The 13509-nt window shown below is 43.0% G+C and overlaps 1 protein-coding gene across 2 annotated transcripts in view; it reads right to left on the bottom strand.

The window, feature by feature from the left end:
• drosha (drosha ribonuclease III) overlaps positions 1-13509 on the bottom strand; it is a 91083-nt gene that overhangs the window by 25575 nt on the left and 51999 nt on the right. For both annotated transcript variants that reach the window (XM_084565727.1, XM_084565728.1), the window contains exons 24-25: positions 6808-6852; positions 1867-2024 (exon numbers count right to left, since the gene is read on the bottom strand). In XM_084565727.1, the coding sequence (XP_084421853.1) occupies positions 1867-2024; positions 6808-6852 (203 nt within the window). The remainder of the gene's footprint in view (positions 1-1866; positions 2025-6807; positions 6853-13509) is intronic.

Below are 13509 nucleotides of genomic sequence, written 5' to 3'. Positions count from 1 at the left end.
TTCTTCTAGGTCGGTTTGTCCTCTACTTCTGCATAAAGTGATAGGCCGAAGGCCAACCTCGGTCCCGTCTCCTCATCTGCGGCCTACCTTATTGCCTGACCTTCCTTTCCATCATCTGACCTCGTTCTTCTCTCTATCATGACAGCGTGACCCACTTTGGTATAACCTTTGGTCCTTATGGGCAGCCATAGCTCAGCTCCAGATTTCAAGTCAGTCGGCTCTATTTAGGTCAACGTGCCTTTGGCTACTAATGAGCTAATGAACATAAATTACCCTGAAAATATTTGAATTCATTCCTATTTTGCTCCAGGAAAAATGAACAATAAAATTCAGTGAAATAAAAAACACGCCTGTTTAAACTTCCAGCCTACATATATCACATGATATCACCAAGTCAGAAAACACCACTGGTATCAACCTTGACTTGGAAAGTCCTCAAAGTAAAGCTCAGCATGAGACAAACCTCTGGACCTCTAATCAACTTCGCTGACCCTGAGTGGATAGAGATTTGACATTTAAGTGATGGATTAGAACATACACAGCGGTGGGTGTACTGTATGTGTGCATGTGTGCACGTAACCCACACATCCACAGACACACACTCACACACAGAGCAATGTCCTTGTGGCAAACCTAAGCAAGCAATTACAGACTACAGCCTGCCAATAAGATATCAGAGGTGTGCTGCCATGGCTAATTTGCCTCAGCTGTCAAACTCACTATTGTGTTGAGTTGAAAGCTCAGATGTGAGTTAAGCTTCCGTTGCAAATATCCCTCTCATAGTCAGAGTACACCTCAAATTGGAGTGAACAGTCTCATTAGATGAAACGTTTTCTTATAAAAATTGCAATCTTTTCAAACTTATACTCCACGAGTAAATGAGCTGGGTTACACTGTAGGTTGCATAATGACATGTTTGTTACAAACAGGTCGAGCCCCTCTCCGTCCCGATCAACTTTAAGTCATCTCTGAGGAAGTTTGCAACTTTACTGACTATTGAACAAATGTCATGGCAGAGAGGAAAAAAAACATTTCCAATGCCAGTCCGCACTGCTGTGAAACACTGCAATTAACAGAACAGAACATAAAAGAACAAAAACCAAATAACTCTCTGAATGGGATATATATATATATATATACACACACATACACACACACACACCCACACACACCCACACACACACAGCATATGCAATCCATCTAAATGAAATCTGGATAAAAAAGAATAATTTAAGCGAGTGGCCAAGGATTCACAGGATGGACTGAAACCCAAGAACAGGGACAGAAAATAAAAGATGAGGCTGCAATGAATGAAAAAGAGATATTTTAAACCTTCTGCCCTGAACCGCCCAGTGAATCAAAACCCCATTTCCCATGGGGCAGTGGGGTTATGGCCTCACAGGTACAGGCAGACTACAGATATGGGGACTTCAGAGTCTCTTGGGCTTCTCTCTCACTCCCTTTCTCTCAGCTGTGAAACACTTGGATTCGGCATTGGGATGAAAAAAAAAAAAAACACTGAATCTTTCAGTAAGGTCTTTTGACCAAGACAATCGAGACATCATTTAGTATACGGATGGCCTCAGCGACTCAGAGAACACGTATGAGCTACAGGGGGTACACATAATGATGATGTGGGAGGAGGGTGCTGCTGCATTCACAACATATACAACTATTTTAAATTGCTCGTCACATCAAACTCAAATCCATTATAATGCATCATGCCTCATCACCGGTGAAGGGATAAATTCAGGCTACATCTACTGCGGCATTCTTGCAAATTACATCTGGACAGCTAGTGTCCCACTTTGCATTTTAATGTGGCTGTAACTCTATTATCAACAAACAAACAGCGACTGTACTCACAGGGTGAGGTGGTTGAAGCCTACGGTCCTCAAGGTGAAAGCTCTGGCCAGCAGACGCACATGCGTGAACAAAACACCGATGGTGTCCTCGAAGCTGGTCAGTTTCTGGAGGACTGGAGATGTTTCAATGAGCTGCCTGTCCGTCTGAGGCTCCTGCACCTGTGCAATGAAAAAAAGCAGCAGAAGGTAGCTTGGTGAAAAGAGATAGGCCTGCGCGGTGTTACTGTTAGGTCTAATTCTCCGGAGAAGGTAGGTCTTAATATTACAACACAAAGCACCAACTGTTTGGGAAATACCTGTTTAAACATGATAGCATCCATGTACATGAAACCATAGGCCATAAAGAACAAAGTGGTAACGTCCAGGGCTGAAAAATGAAGCCAATACAAAGTGCTAGAAATTTGCAGTTCCTCAAATGGCCACTGGAGGCTGGCTCTAAAAAGGGGTATCTTCCACGAAATGTATATAACATAGACTGTAGGAAAAATGGCTGACACATCTGCACCTCCTCCTCAAGAATCAGCTACTGAGACTAAAATAGACGTGAACATTTTTATTTCTGCTGTAAAGTTAAACATTTTAACATGGAGGTCTATGGTAACTGACTCGCTTGGCCTCGAGTGGCCATTTTAGGAACTGCAGTTTATAGCGCACACACTCCCGCAACTGGTCACTACACAGAGCACATTACAAAGGCAAAATGAATGCGGTCGTTAGGACAATTTAATAAATGCTTGACATGCTAGATTAAACAGCCCATGGAGCCGCAAGTGGCCCGGGGGCTGCAGTTTGCCCACGACTGCTGCAGGCTATGGCGTGGCTGACATTTCGGGAACTGCAGTTTCCAGCTCTGGACACTGCCGCTTAGCCAATCAGGAATCCTATAACACATCAGGTTTGTCCATCTTTACACAGCCCTGTTCTCAATCCCCATCCAAGACCTCATAAATGAACTGGAACACTGACCATGTGTTTTTATGGCCCAACATCAGTGTTGGATCTCCCTAATGCTCCCGTGGCTGCATGAGAGCTATTACTTGTAGCTGGGTTCAGAAAAATGTGGTGCAAAGCCTAAAACCAAAAGGGTGGAAGATGCGGTGGCAGCAGATAAATGCCAGTGACTTTTAGGGCGAGATGTTCAAAGATCACATCATATGTGTGTATGGTGGGTGTCACATATGGTTGAGCACATATTCTTGCCCATGTAGAGTGTATCCTTTCAATGTGTTGGAGGGTCAAAAAGTGAAAGGTTTTAATTGGAGGAACTGGTATCGGAGAGTGAATTATTTTTGATATTTTAGCATTTTAGTATGTGCACCATTTGCGATACTGTGTAAGTATACAGTCACTTGCCAAAACATTAGGTACACTAGGGAAAATGAAAGCATTTGTTCACTTTATAAAGGTGGTAATTCAACTGTGTGATCATTTTGGAGGCTGTACTGATAAACTGGACTGAATTAAAGAATTTCTAATATTTAGCCTAGCTCACTGACCAAAAAGGGGTTGCCAAAATAATAGGAACATGTGTCAATATAATAGTATACAATTTAATAGCACTACAAACCACAGCCTTCAAAATGAAAACACAGATGAATCAACAGTTCTGTTATTTTAAACAAATACTGGAAATTTAATGTAGAACTGTTATATTAGAAAGCATTCGTTTTCACTACTCTACCAAATAAACTGTCAAGTGAGTGTAAATCTGATAACTCCAACAATTTTTTATGTATACAGCCTTTTCTAAAAAAAATATTATAAATGATTTATAAGTTGTCTTTTTTTTATTTCACGCAACACAATTTTATGAACCATTCCCAACTTGTTTATTAGTCGTTCTATTTTGTTAGAGATCTTTTTTTGTGTCCTGGATATAAAAAACTGAATATATGCTCTTTGATTTGGATATAAGAGGAAAAAACAAAAGGACAGAATCAACCAGCATGACTTCTTCAAGAATCCTTGAATCACAGACAGAGAAAAAAACCCCGCTTACTCAATGAAGTCGTTCTGCATACGAGAGTCAGATAAATTCCTTAAACGAAAATGAACCTCTGCAGTACGTGCTGCTTGAGGGCCTGTTTAGAGTGTGTGTTTTTACTCCGCCTCAAAAACAACCTCAGATGATCTGCAGCAGATGGAATCTCTTAGTCATTAAGTTTTAAGTCAAACAGCTTCTCCTTTTTTTCCCCCCTCTCTCTCTCTCTCTAAATCTAGCGAATCCCGCGGTCAATTAATATCTCTGGTGACTTAGTCATGCTTGCTTGTTTTTTAGCAGGCTATATCAGAGACTCCAAACCTTGTGCCTTTGATGAGCCCTGAGAGAAGGGGTTCTTGGTTGTGAAAACTGACGCAGATCATGCTTTTATCATTAGCACGAGGGCTTGGTGAATTCAGAGGTAGATGGGTTCGGCGCTCTTTAACTGCAGTATTTGCTGTGCTCGTTAGAAAAAGAAATGATATGCAAAGAAAATATGTGCATGCATGTTTGTTGAATCAAGAGATGTCCTTATGGGTGCATTAATTAGGCTGCTAGAATCATCTAATTGGTCTCTGCGTGGTACAACTGTTAGCCTGACCAAGACATCTTTTCCACAGAAAACAGCAACACTGAGACGTGTAATTTCATGTGGACATTCAAAGGGAACTAACGCACATTCATTTGACCTTGTTAGCCTGCGCCATTTGCTGTACACTATAAAGCAACCTGAAAATAAGAATAAAGGCTACATTCAAAGCTCTGCCGGAGAATATGGACACTTTCTCCACTTTCCAGTTTTCTTTTTCTGTGTTTTCATGAAGAAATGACAAGTAAACAGCTTTCTCAACGTCTCCCATGTCAGGCCAGAGCATAGATGTATTTTTAACGTCTGTATTTTAATTGGAGTGCTGCCGGTAATGTCATGGTTCCATCTTTCGACATGTTCAATGACACATTTCAGTCCTGCCTTATTTTTTTCCTCTCTGTTAATTAAAGAAAGGCGTTTAAATGTCATGCATCACAACTAACGACATCTGACGAGTTCAGCACTTATAGACTCCAGCTATCCTTCAGGGGGGAATGGCCGGCAGCAAGGCTTCAAACAAAGTGAGGAGAGGAGAAGAAAAAAAAAGAATCAACAGACAGTTATAGACGAAATAAAAAAATAAAATTTCAAACTCGTTTGAAATGGCTTCAAAGCCTCACTTTCAGCTCAGTCCAGACAGAAAGCAGAATCAGTGCAGAGGTCTTCTGAGACACGAAAAGCCTGACGCTCGTGTACCCCCTCGCTAAACTAAAGGAGAAATCTTGTAATCCGGGCTCAACGTAGATGACGTCCTGGTAAATTATTCTGGAGGGCTCGGGGTGATGACGCACTGATGCAAATCAAGCGAACACGAAAGACATAAAGACGCGCCTGTAAACAACGAGGCATTCCACGGTGCTCTTTAGGGCATGACGGTGGCAAGGCTAATAACGTATGCGTGTATGCCAAAGATTTGTATACGCATAATTACACATGCCATGGCGAGCTGCCACTGCCATCCGCTCAAACCTCATTAAGATACCTCCAGTCTTCTGCCGTGGTAGTCTTGGTGGGGAGGGGAGGAAAGTTGCACCTTGTCAATCCTCAGCAACAATTTCGGGCATAATGTTCTAGCCAAAACTCTCGGGGCCTTCTTCAATATAGAATACAACATGAAAAAAAGATTTTTTTTTTTTTTTTTTACCTTGTGCAAAACAACTCAGGTTGTATCACCTCAGGCCAAAAGGTCAGGATGCTATCAAGCTACCAAGAGGTTGGCACAATTTAACAGGCGTTACCCCACTGGTAGGGGACCACCCAGAGGAAACCTCAGCAACGCGCAGCGTGTGGTAATGAGGCCAGGACTCTGAAGCGGCTAATGACTACTCATGCAGCACACCGTGGATGCTCCCCTCGCACCACAGAGCGGTTGTATGGCTGACCCCGGGGCTCCACCCTGACCACGGAGCCTGCCGCTGGGGCCTCCGCTGCGCAGCTCACCAGGCAAACAGACTGCCGGATACCACGGTTTTATTCCGAGCACTGACAAGCTCAACAAAAACATTCAGCTTCTCTGTGAATATTCGGCATTCGGGGATGAAAAGCAGAGAGGTGAGGAGGCAAAGACTAATACACCGCATGACGCAGGTAAACACAACGTTATTTTTGGCTGGGTATGTAAAAATGTACATATGAAGACGCGGCTCGTGCATATGCAGCGAGATGAAGAGAATAAAGCGCTCAAAGCCGAGTCTCGGCATACACACAAAGAAACACTTTCTCCTCACAAACACATCAGAGAGAAGGATGCCTGACGGTCCCTGGAGGCCCCATGTGATTCGGGACTGTAATCCTGTTATGGCATCTTTGATCTCTTCTTCCAAATCCTAATTTCAAACAAACACTGTTGACATGTTCAATGTTTCTGGGCAGATCATGCAAAGCAAAAAAAACAACAAAAAAAACAACATCAGAACAGAGGGAGAGAGAGAGAGAGAGCGAGAGCGAGAGAGAGAGAGCGCGAAGAGTCATAAGTGAGCAAAAATGAAAAGCAAAATGATGGAGAAGGGGAGAATAGTGTGGCAGAAAATGAGGAGAAAAATGAGCAATAGCGAGCGAATGAAAAAGCGGATTAGGGTCTCAACGAAAATGGGGACCAGCGCGACAAGGGAGCAGAACAATGGAGACTAGTGGATGGCTACTGGGGGCCTTGTGACAGCCATAAAGAACTCAGTTAGCCTTGGGCAATATAACTAACAGCTTGCCCACCTCTGTTAGCAACAAAAACACACACACGAAGCAACAAACATACACTTAGACTGGGAAAACTTCAAAGATGAGAGAGTGCCTTTGTATCTTGGGGGTGAGATAAGTTTTAATGAGAGGCACCCAGACAAAATAAACATCAATAGTAAAAGAATATTTCGACCAACCTGCAGGGGGTGTGGTGGGTAGTTAAGCCAGACCTCCTGCATGTCCTGTGAACACAGAAAAAGAAGAGTCAGAGGGAAGAAATTACTGCATTTTCCCTTTGCAGCAGGATCAATTTAGCAGGATGAATATGATACATTTCAATCAAATGAGTTAAAACTTCAGCGGATTTACACACAACTCCTGGAAGAAGACAAAGAGAACCCAATCAAACAAATGAAATAATATACTTTTATATTTGTTTATTCAGGAAAATGACGTTACATATCTGTGAGGTGCAAAAGTAAGTGCACCGCTGGGCTTACAAGTTAATTTCAAGGCCTGATTAGAGTCCATCTCTTCAGAAGTGTTTCGATTGAATGTAATGAGACTCGAGTGTCGTTCAGTTCCCGTTTTGAGGGACTCCACAATCTGATCTTCACAACAAGTTTGTGGAATCGTATGAAAGCACAAAGGAGGTTTCTGAGGATCTCAGAAAAAGAGTTGTTGTTGATCATCAGGCTGGAAAAAAGTCACAAAACCATCTCTAGTGAGTTCGGAAACAACAAATCCACAGTCAGACAGATTGTGAACAAATGGAGAAGGTTTAAGGCGACTGTTACCCTTCGCAGGAGTAGTCATATAACAAAGATCACTCCAAAAGCGAAATGAATAACAGTCAGAGAGGTCACAAAATAACCTGTGGTAACTTTAAAGCAACTAAAGGCCTCTCTGACATTGGCGTAATGACAATGTTCATGAATCCACCGTCAGGAGAAACACTAAGGGTGGTAATGTCCTTGTTTGGGCCAGTGTTGCTGAATCTGGGCCAGGACGGCTTGCCATCATTGATAGATCAGGGCATCTGTCCGTGAACTGAATCTTAATGCTGCAAGACAACAACACCAAGCACATAAAATTGATGTTTTGGAATGGCCAAGACAAAGTCCTGACCTTAATCCAGTAGAGATGTTGTGGAAGGACCTGAAGCAAACAGTTCATGTAGGAAACCGCCCCAGTATCTCAGAACTAAAGTGGTTCTGTACTGAGGAATGGGCTCAAATTCCTCCAAGCTGCTGTGAACGACTGATCAGCAGTTACCAGAAACATTCAGTTGCTGTTATTGCTGCACAAGCAGCTCAAACCAGATACTGAAAACTAGGGTTTACATACTTTTGCAAATCACAGTAATGTACAAATGATTTTTTTTGGCTTGAATAACTAAATACACAAGTATATTATTATTATCGTTTCATTTGTTTGATTTGGATTTCTTTGTCTACTTTCAGGACGAGCCGATGACGTTTTGAGATGTTTTTATGCAGAAATGTAGCAAATTCTTAGTGGGGCAAATACTTTTAGCACCCCTGTAAGTATTCTTTAAAGATTTCCCCTTGCACTCCAGGTATCAAAAACAGTTTAAGGGTACCAAATCATTGACAAGATTTCTGTTAGCTGCTTATAAAAACTGATTTATGCATGTGTAAAATAATAGACTAGTGAGTGTGTTGTCTATTAGAGCCACTTGGTATAATTTTGCTCATAAAACATTGTCAGAAACAATGAGTGTACTTTTAGATCCTTTTAAAGTGTTCCTGAAAAGACGTAAACAAAATACTGACATATTAACTTTATAGTCAGGAACCATTAGCACACAGTAGTTTATTTAGCTTAACATTGGCTAGCTTTGAAGCCATGTTTCCGGACACACAGAGGAGTTCAATATTCATTCTCCTTAAAGCTCCGTAGTGGTGTCTATCGACTCCTGAGGGAAATAACGGGCTCTGTAGCTCCTAAATACTCTGCTAAGCTCACCAGCTAGTTGCTAACTTTATCTGCCTGCAGGTTTTTAATCACCTGCTGCAGTTGGAAAAAAGAGAGAGGTGACACCAAACCAAAACAAAGTCATCAGATGCTAAACTACTTTGAAAATTGATAGAGAACTGAAGCTCCTGGTCGTGATTCATCTTATATACGTCTGCTAGTCCGAGAAACGCCCTTAATATTACATGCAATTGATTTACCGTTGACAGAAAAATATTGATAAGCAGCTCTAAAATGTCTACCAGAAAGGCCTTTTGAGGTTTCACCTTTCAGCCTGGACAACTTCATTTTCACCAAAATCAGAGAGTGCAGTTCCTTTCCCCAACATTAAACTTAACAAAGGTTTTATATTTTATTTATGATTCTTGGAAAGGCACAAAAAAACCCCTATAAGACTGTAGTGGTGCACCACAGATGGCTCAGAGTCGGGATTCCTTAGTCCAAGTACTGTCAGGTGCTATCAGCAGGCCCGGTGTGGGGAGGACGTTGAAATAACCGCAAATGAGTCACCATCTCGTCTTAAGATGAAGAGGTGCGTACATCGACCACCCACCCAGGAGTAAGGTGGTGAATGTGGAGGTGGTGTTTATTTGAGCACAAGACCACGGTTGCTGCAGGTGGAGAGTTGGTGGGATTTAGCTTTGAGAGGTGTGTTGTCTCTGGGGACGCACACCGACAGTGCTGGACTTTTGCCCAACCCGCCTGCGGGAAGAAATATGTGCAAGATCAACATGTTTCCTCAACGCTGCTCTGAGGTACAGCCACACAGGATCGAATGGGAGAGAGAGACAGAGCTCAGAGAGAGAGAGGGAGTATATAAGCCTTGGTTCTCAAGTTGTTGCCAAGGACAACGCCAGCCTGAGGCAGTTTTGGGCCTGGGGTCTAATGTTGGGTGAGTCATGGTGGTGATAGAGATGTGGAGAGGGGCCTCTAAAGTACAGTATCACTCAGGTGTTTAAAAGGTTCAAGGAGATAAACCTTTAAAATGTGGCGTTAGCCCACGGGGGCGGTGGGGTTATGTGTGCTGAGCGGCATCGGATGGGCGCCTCATCTTCTCAACCCACCCAGCTGGCAACGTATCGCCCTGAGCAGCCAATGAAAAATTCATGAAAGTGGTCAATACGTTTGAGTAAATGCTTCCTTTTGGCTGCCTGTCTCTTAGCCTGCGACTGGAGTTGAAAAGCACTAAGCACCACATAGCAGGTATCAAGTCGACACTGGCCTCGCTTGTGAATACATAGAGTGTTGGGTGTGGGAAGAACGTCAATAACACTTGTTAATGGATCACTTGTTTTTAAGGCAATTTCTTTCTTTCTTTTTTTTTTTTTAAGACACAATTTGCTAGAAAATGCATGTGAACGTCGTGCAGCTAAGAAGGGCAAGGAACTGAGGAGGAAAAAAAAGTCATAACAAAAAAAAAAGAAGGAAACAATCAAGGAAAAGAAGTGAAGTACATACAAGTTGCCACGTCTTGTGATCGAGGCTTATGATTAAAATCCATCCACAGGGCGCACGCGATCCGCCCACATGCTGTATATAGACCCGAACAGCTAATGTTTCAATTACAGCCATTCCAAAGACAAGGCAGACAATGATTAAGCCAGCATCGAGTGGGGATTTAAGAATAACAACAGGTTTTTTTTTTCTCCCTACTCTCTTTCTCTCCCTCCCAGCACATGGAAGGTATAATTACTGGGGGCACAAATCATCATGTTCAGCAGCTGAATCACAGCCATTTGGAGGATATAACGCTGGTGCTACAAACGTGGGGGAAAAAAGAAAAAAAAACAACATATGCAAACATGTTTATTTGAATGTCAACGGAATACCCATAACGGCAGCTGAAAAGGTAAATGAAAGGCAACTTGGTGAACTCATCAATGATCACCGTTTTAAGGTGGGTTTCCATCTACACTGCTCTAACCCACGGGGGAATCAAGACACAAGCTCACTCTTGCACACTCTCTCAGGCCTCGCAAGCCAACCGTGAATAGTCAACACCACTTTACCCTCTATTCACACACACATACACACTCAACACCGCCCCCCCACAACCCCCGGGAATGTTGGCCATCCATGATTGGAACATAATGGTGCTCTTCTCTGACAAGGTCCAATGCTCCCTGACAAATTGGTCTCTAGCTACAGGCTGCCAATCAATCCATCAAATGTAGTAGTGCAGCAGAGGGATCGATAAGAGATAGCGTCACTGATCGATGCCGACATAAAAGCAGCTCAAAACGGAGGCTTCTGTCGGCGAATGGTCAAGGTGATCTTCCAAATATGGGGTAAACTAATTCTTTGGCGATGTGTATCACACAGTCTATGCTTGAGGTGAGGAGCACACTTTTTTTTTTTTTTACAGTTCCTGTGAGTGTGGGCAGAACAGTGTATGTGAATGGAAACGGCCTGTGCGAATGAGCGAATGCACTCGTTCACTGACTATTAGGAAACCAAGGACACAGCGGAATGGGCATACACACTTCCATTCAAAGTGTGGAAATATTAGCCGCAGTTGTTGCAGGACAAAGCGTGCAAATTGCAGAGAGGGACGTGGGGGTAATGATTGAAAATGTTTCGGCTTCAGAGGACTAATAATCTCCTTTTTCTGCAGAAAGAAGCTTGAATCCAGCTAGCAGAGGGTTAGAGCTGCTGCAAGCCAGTGAGGTGGCCTTAATATGGAGGGAGTTGTCAGGCAGCCTTTCACCTGTGTGAGCATGTAAGCCTAGCACACTCTACTGGTGTACCAAGAGACCAAAATAATATCAGAGTAAGAAAGAAATGTTTATCAAATATACTTTAAATGTGAGAGTGAAACAGTTCTCCACCACTACTTGAGGTGGCTGAAGTCGAGCTGCTCTAAAACCCTTTTTGGCACTGCACCCAACGGTGAGAAAGGTACAAAGAAAGCTGCAAAGTCATATTACTTGATATCGTGGCGCCATGGCGACCATCTTAGTTGTCACAGCAACCTTTTGGTGTTTGGGTGTGTATGCTTGTGCGGTGATGTCTATAAAGTGCAGCGGATTAGCCCACAGGTACCTAGTGAGATCATTATGGTGATTGCGACTCAAAAGAGGCACTTCCCTCAGGACAGCATGGTGGCATCAACATCTTCTCCCAGCAATATTGCACCGCTGGTGAGTCCAGGTTGGGAGCAATTGAGGAGCTCCCCCCCTGAAGAAGATGCTTCCTGTCTCTCCGCTGATGCTTTAATAACCTCCACAGTAATGTCATTAGCAAATTAGCATCTATTGTTTCCTCCGGGCTTCTGTGTGCAATGAAGCTAGATTCCATCCTCGGCAAGAGCCCCGTTGTTTGGGTACAAGTGCCAGCAAAGGTGATGTGTTGAGAGAAAAACAAGAGGACAGAAATAACTGTTGCGCTCCAGCCATGAATGCCATACCAATTAGGGAATAACAGAGAGAGGGAGAGGGAAAGAAATGGGGACACTGTTTGTCTGACTAGGTCTTGAGGTGGAAATTACAAGCGTGCATTGTTTTAGGTAGTCTGTTCTGAATTTTACCTCCAGAGTTGCGAGGCTTTTGTTTTGACTTGTCATAAGAGGACTGCAGTGAAACATTTGTGGGGGTAAAGACATCCCGGAGTGTTAGGAAGGGGAAAGAAAGGAATGGAAAAACAAGATGGAGCAAAAGAATCACCGGCTTTTGATCGAGGGAGGGGGGACTGATCATCCATGTGTGAATGGAATAACATAACGACAAACAGGAGCAGTAAAAGCTTCCAGGGTGTGGTGGAGAAAAATGAAGTCCTTCACTTTTGCACTGCATCTCATTAGTTTAGTAATGTGCTGTGTGAAGACCCATTCGGATGTGTTAAGCTAGGAACACAGAAGGATCCAAGTGGTTCTCCAGACCAAAGAAATTTATCTCACCCTCTGTCTGTCCATCTCTCTGGTCTGCCCCACAACTCCCCACCTCCCTAGCCACCATACCACCCGGCTGGTGTTTGGCTTTCTGGTCTGTGTCCATCTGTCTCTTCTCTGCTTTGTATGACAGAGCAGCCATCAGGATGATTCAGCGGGGGGGGGAGACAAGCCGTACTATTTCAATCCTCAGTCTGCATTTCTAAAAACTTTCAAAGCGGGAAGTTGAAAATCACTCAGTTTCTCTTGAGATTTTCAGTAACTGGCAATCTAAACAATGTCCTTCATCGGCATCTGTAGCTGCACTGCATTAAATGTAAGAACTGAGTGGTAGTTTAGGGGGGTCACGGTCAGGATTAGGGTTAGGGCTGAATCTTACAACTGCACCAATAGGCTGTGATTTTATTATTGACGGCAATACACTGTAAAAGTACTTGTCGTATAATTTGAACTGCAATGTTTTGCCACAGCAGAATAATGTCATGACATGGTATGACAAGTCCGTGTTTTGGTGATTCATAAGTCAGTCCCATCACAGTGAAAGCTGGGGCACAGTGACAGACTGAAAACTACCAAGTACATTATCAGGGCCTGTGTGTTGTAATTCCAAACAAACATTAATTTTCTGTGTTTCTTATTGCAAATTCCCCCCTGCAGTTGCCATATCTGGTGTTCCTCAAGGTTTAATTTTGGGCACCCATCTAGTTTTCATACACATTCTCTCTTTGTCCACGCAGCTTTTTCAGTTCTAAATGACTGGTGGAGATTTTTATTATGAACATCTCTGGATTTAAGATTCAAGGACTTTACTGTCATGTGCACAGTGTAGAAACAAGTTTCCCTGTACAAAGGAATTCTTCTTTTGCCGTCCACCCAAATACCTGAATATGAAAAACTCTTACAAATAGAATATAAAAAGATACACACAATACAAAAATACAAGAAAACTAGTGCAAATATCGATGTGCAAACTGGAATGTAAACAATGCGACTGGTGCCCACCTGAAACTCACAT

This window comes from Chelon labrosus, assembly GCF_963514085.1.
Source record: "Chelon labrosus genome assembly, chromosome: 18".
NCBI lineage: Eukaryota > Metazoa > Chordata > Actinopteri > Mugiliformes > Mugilidae > Chelon > Chelon labrosus.
This window is presented reverse-complemented; position numbering and strand designations above follow the sequence as displayed.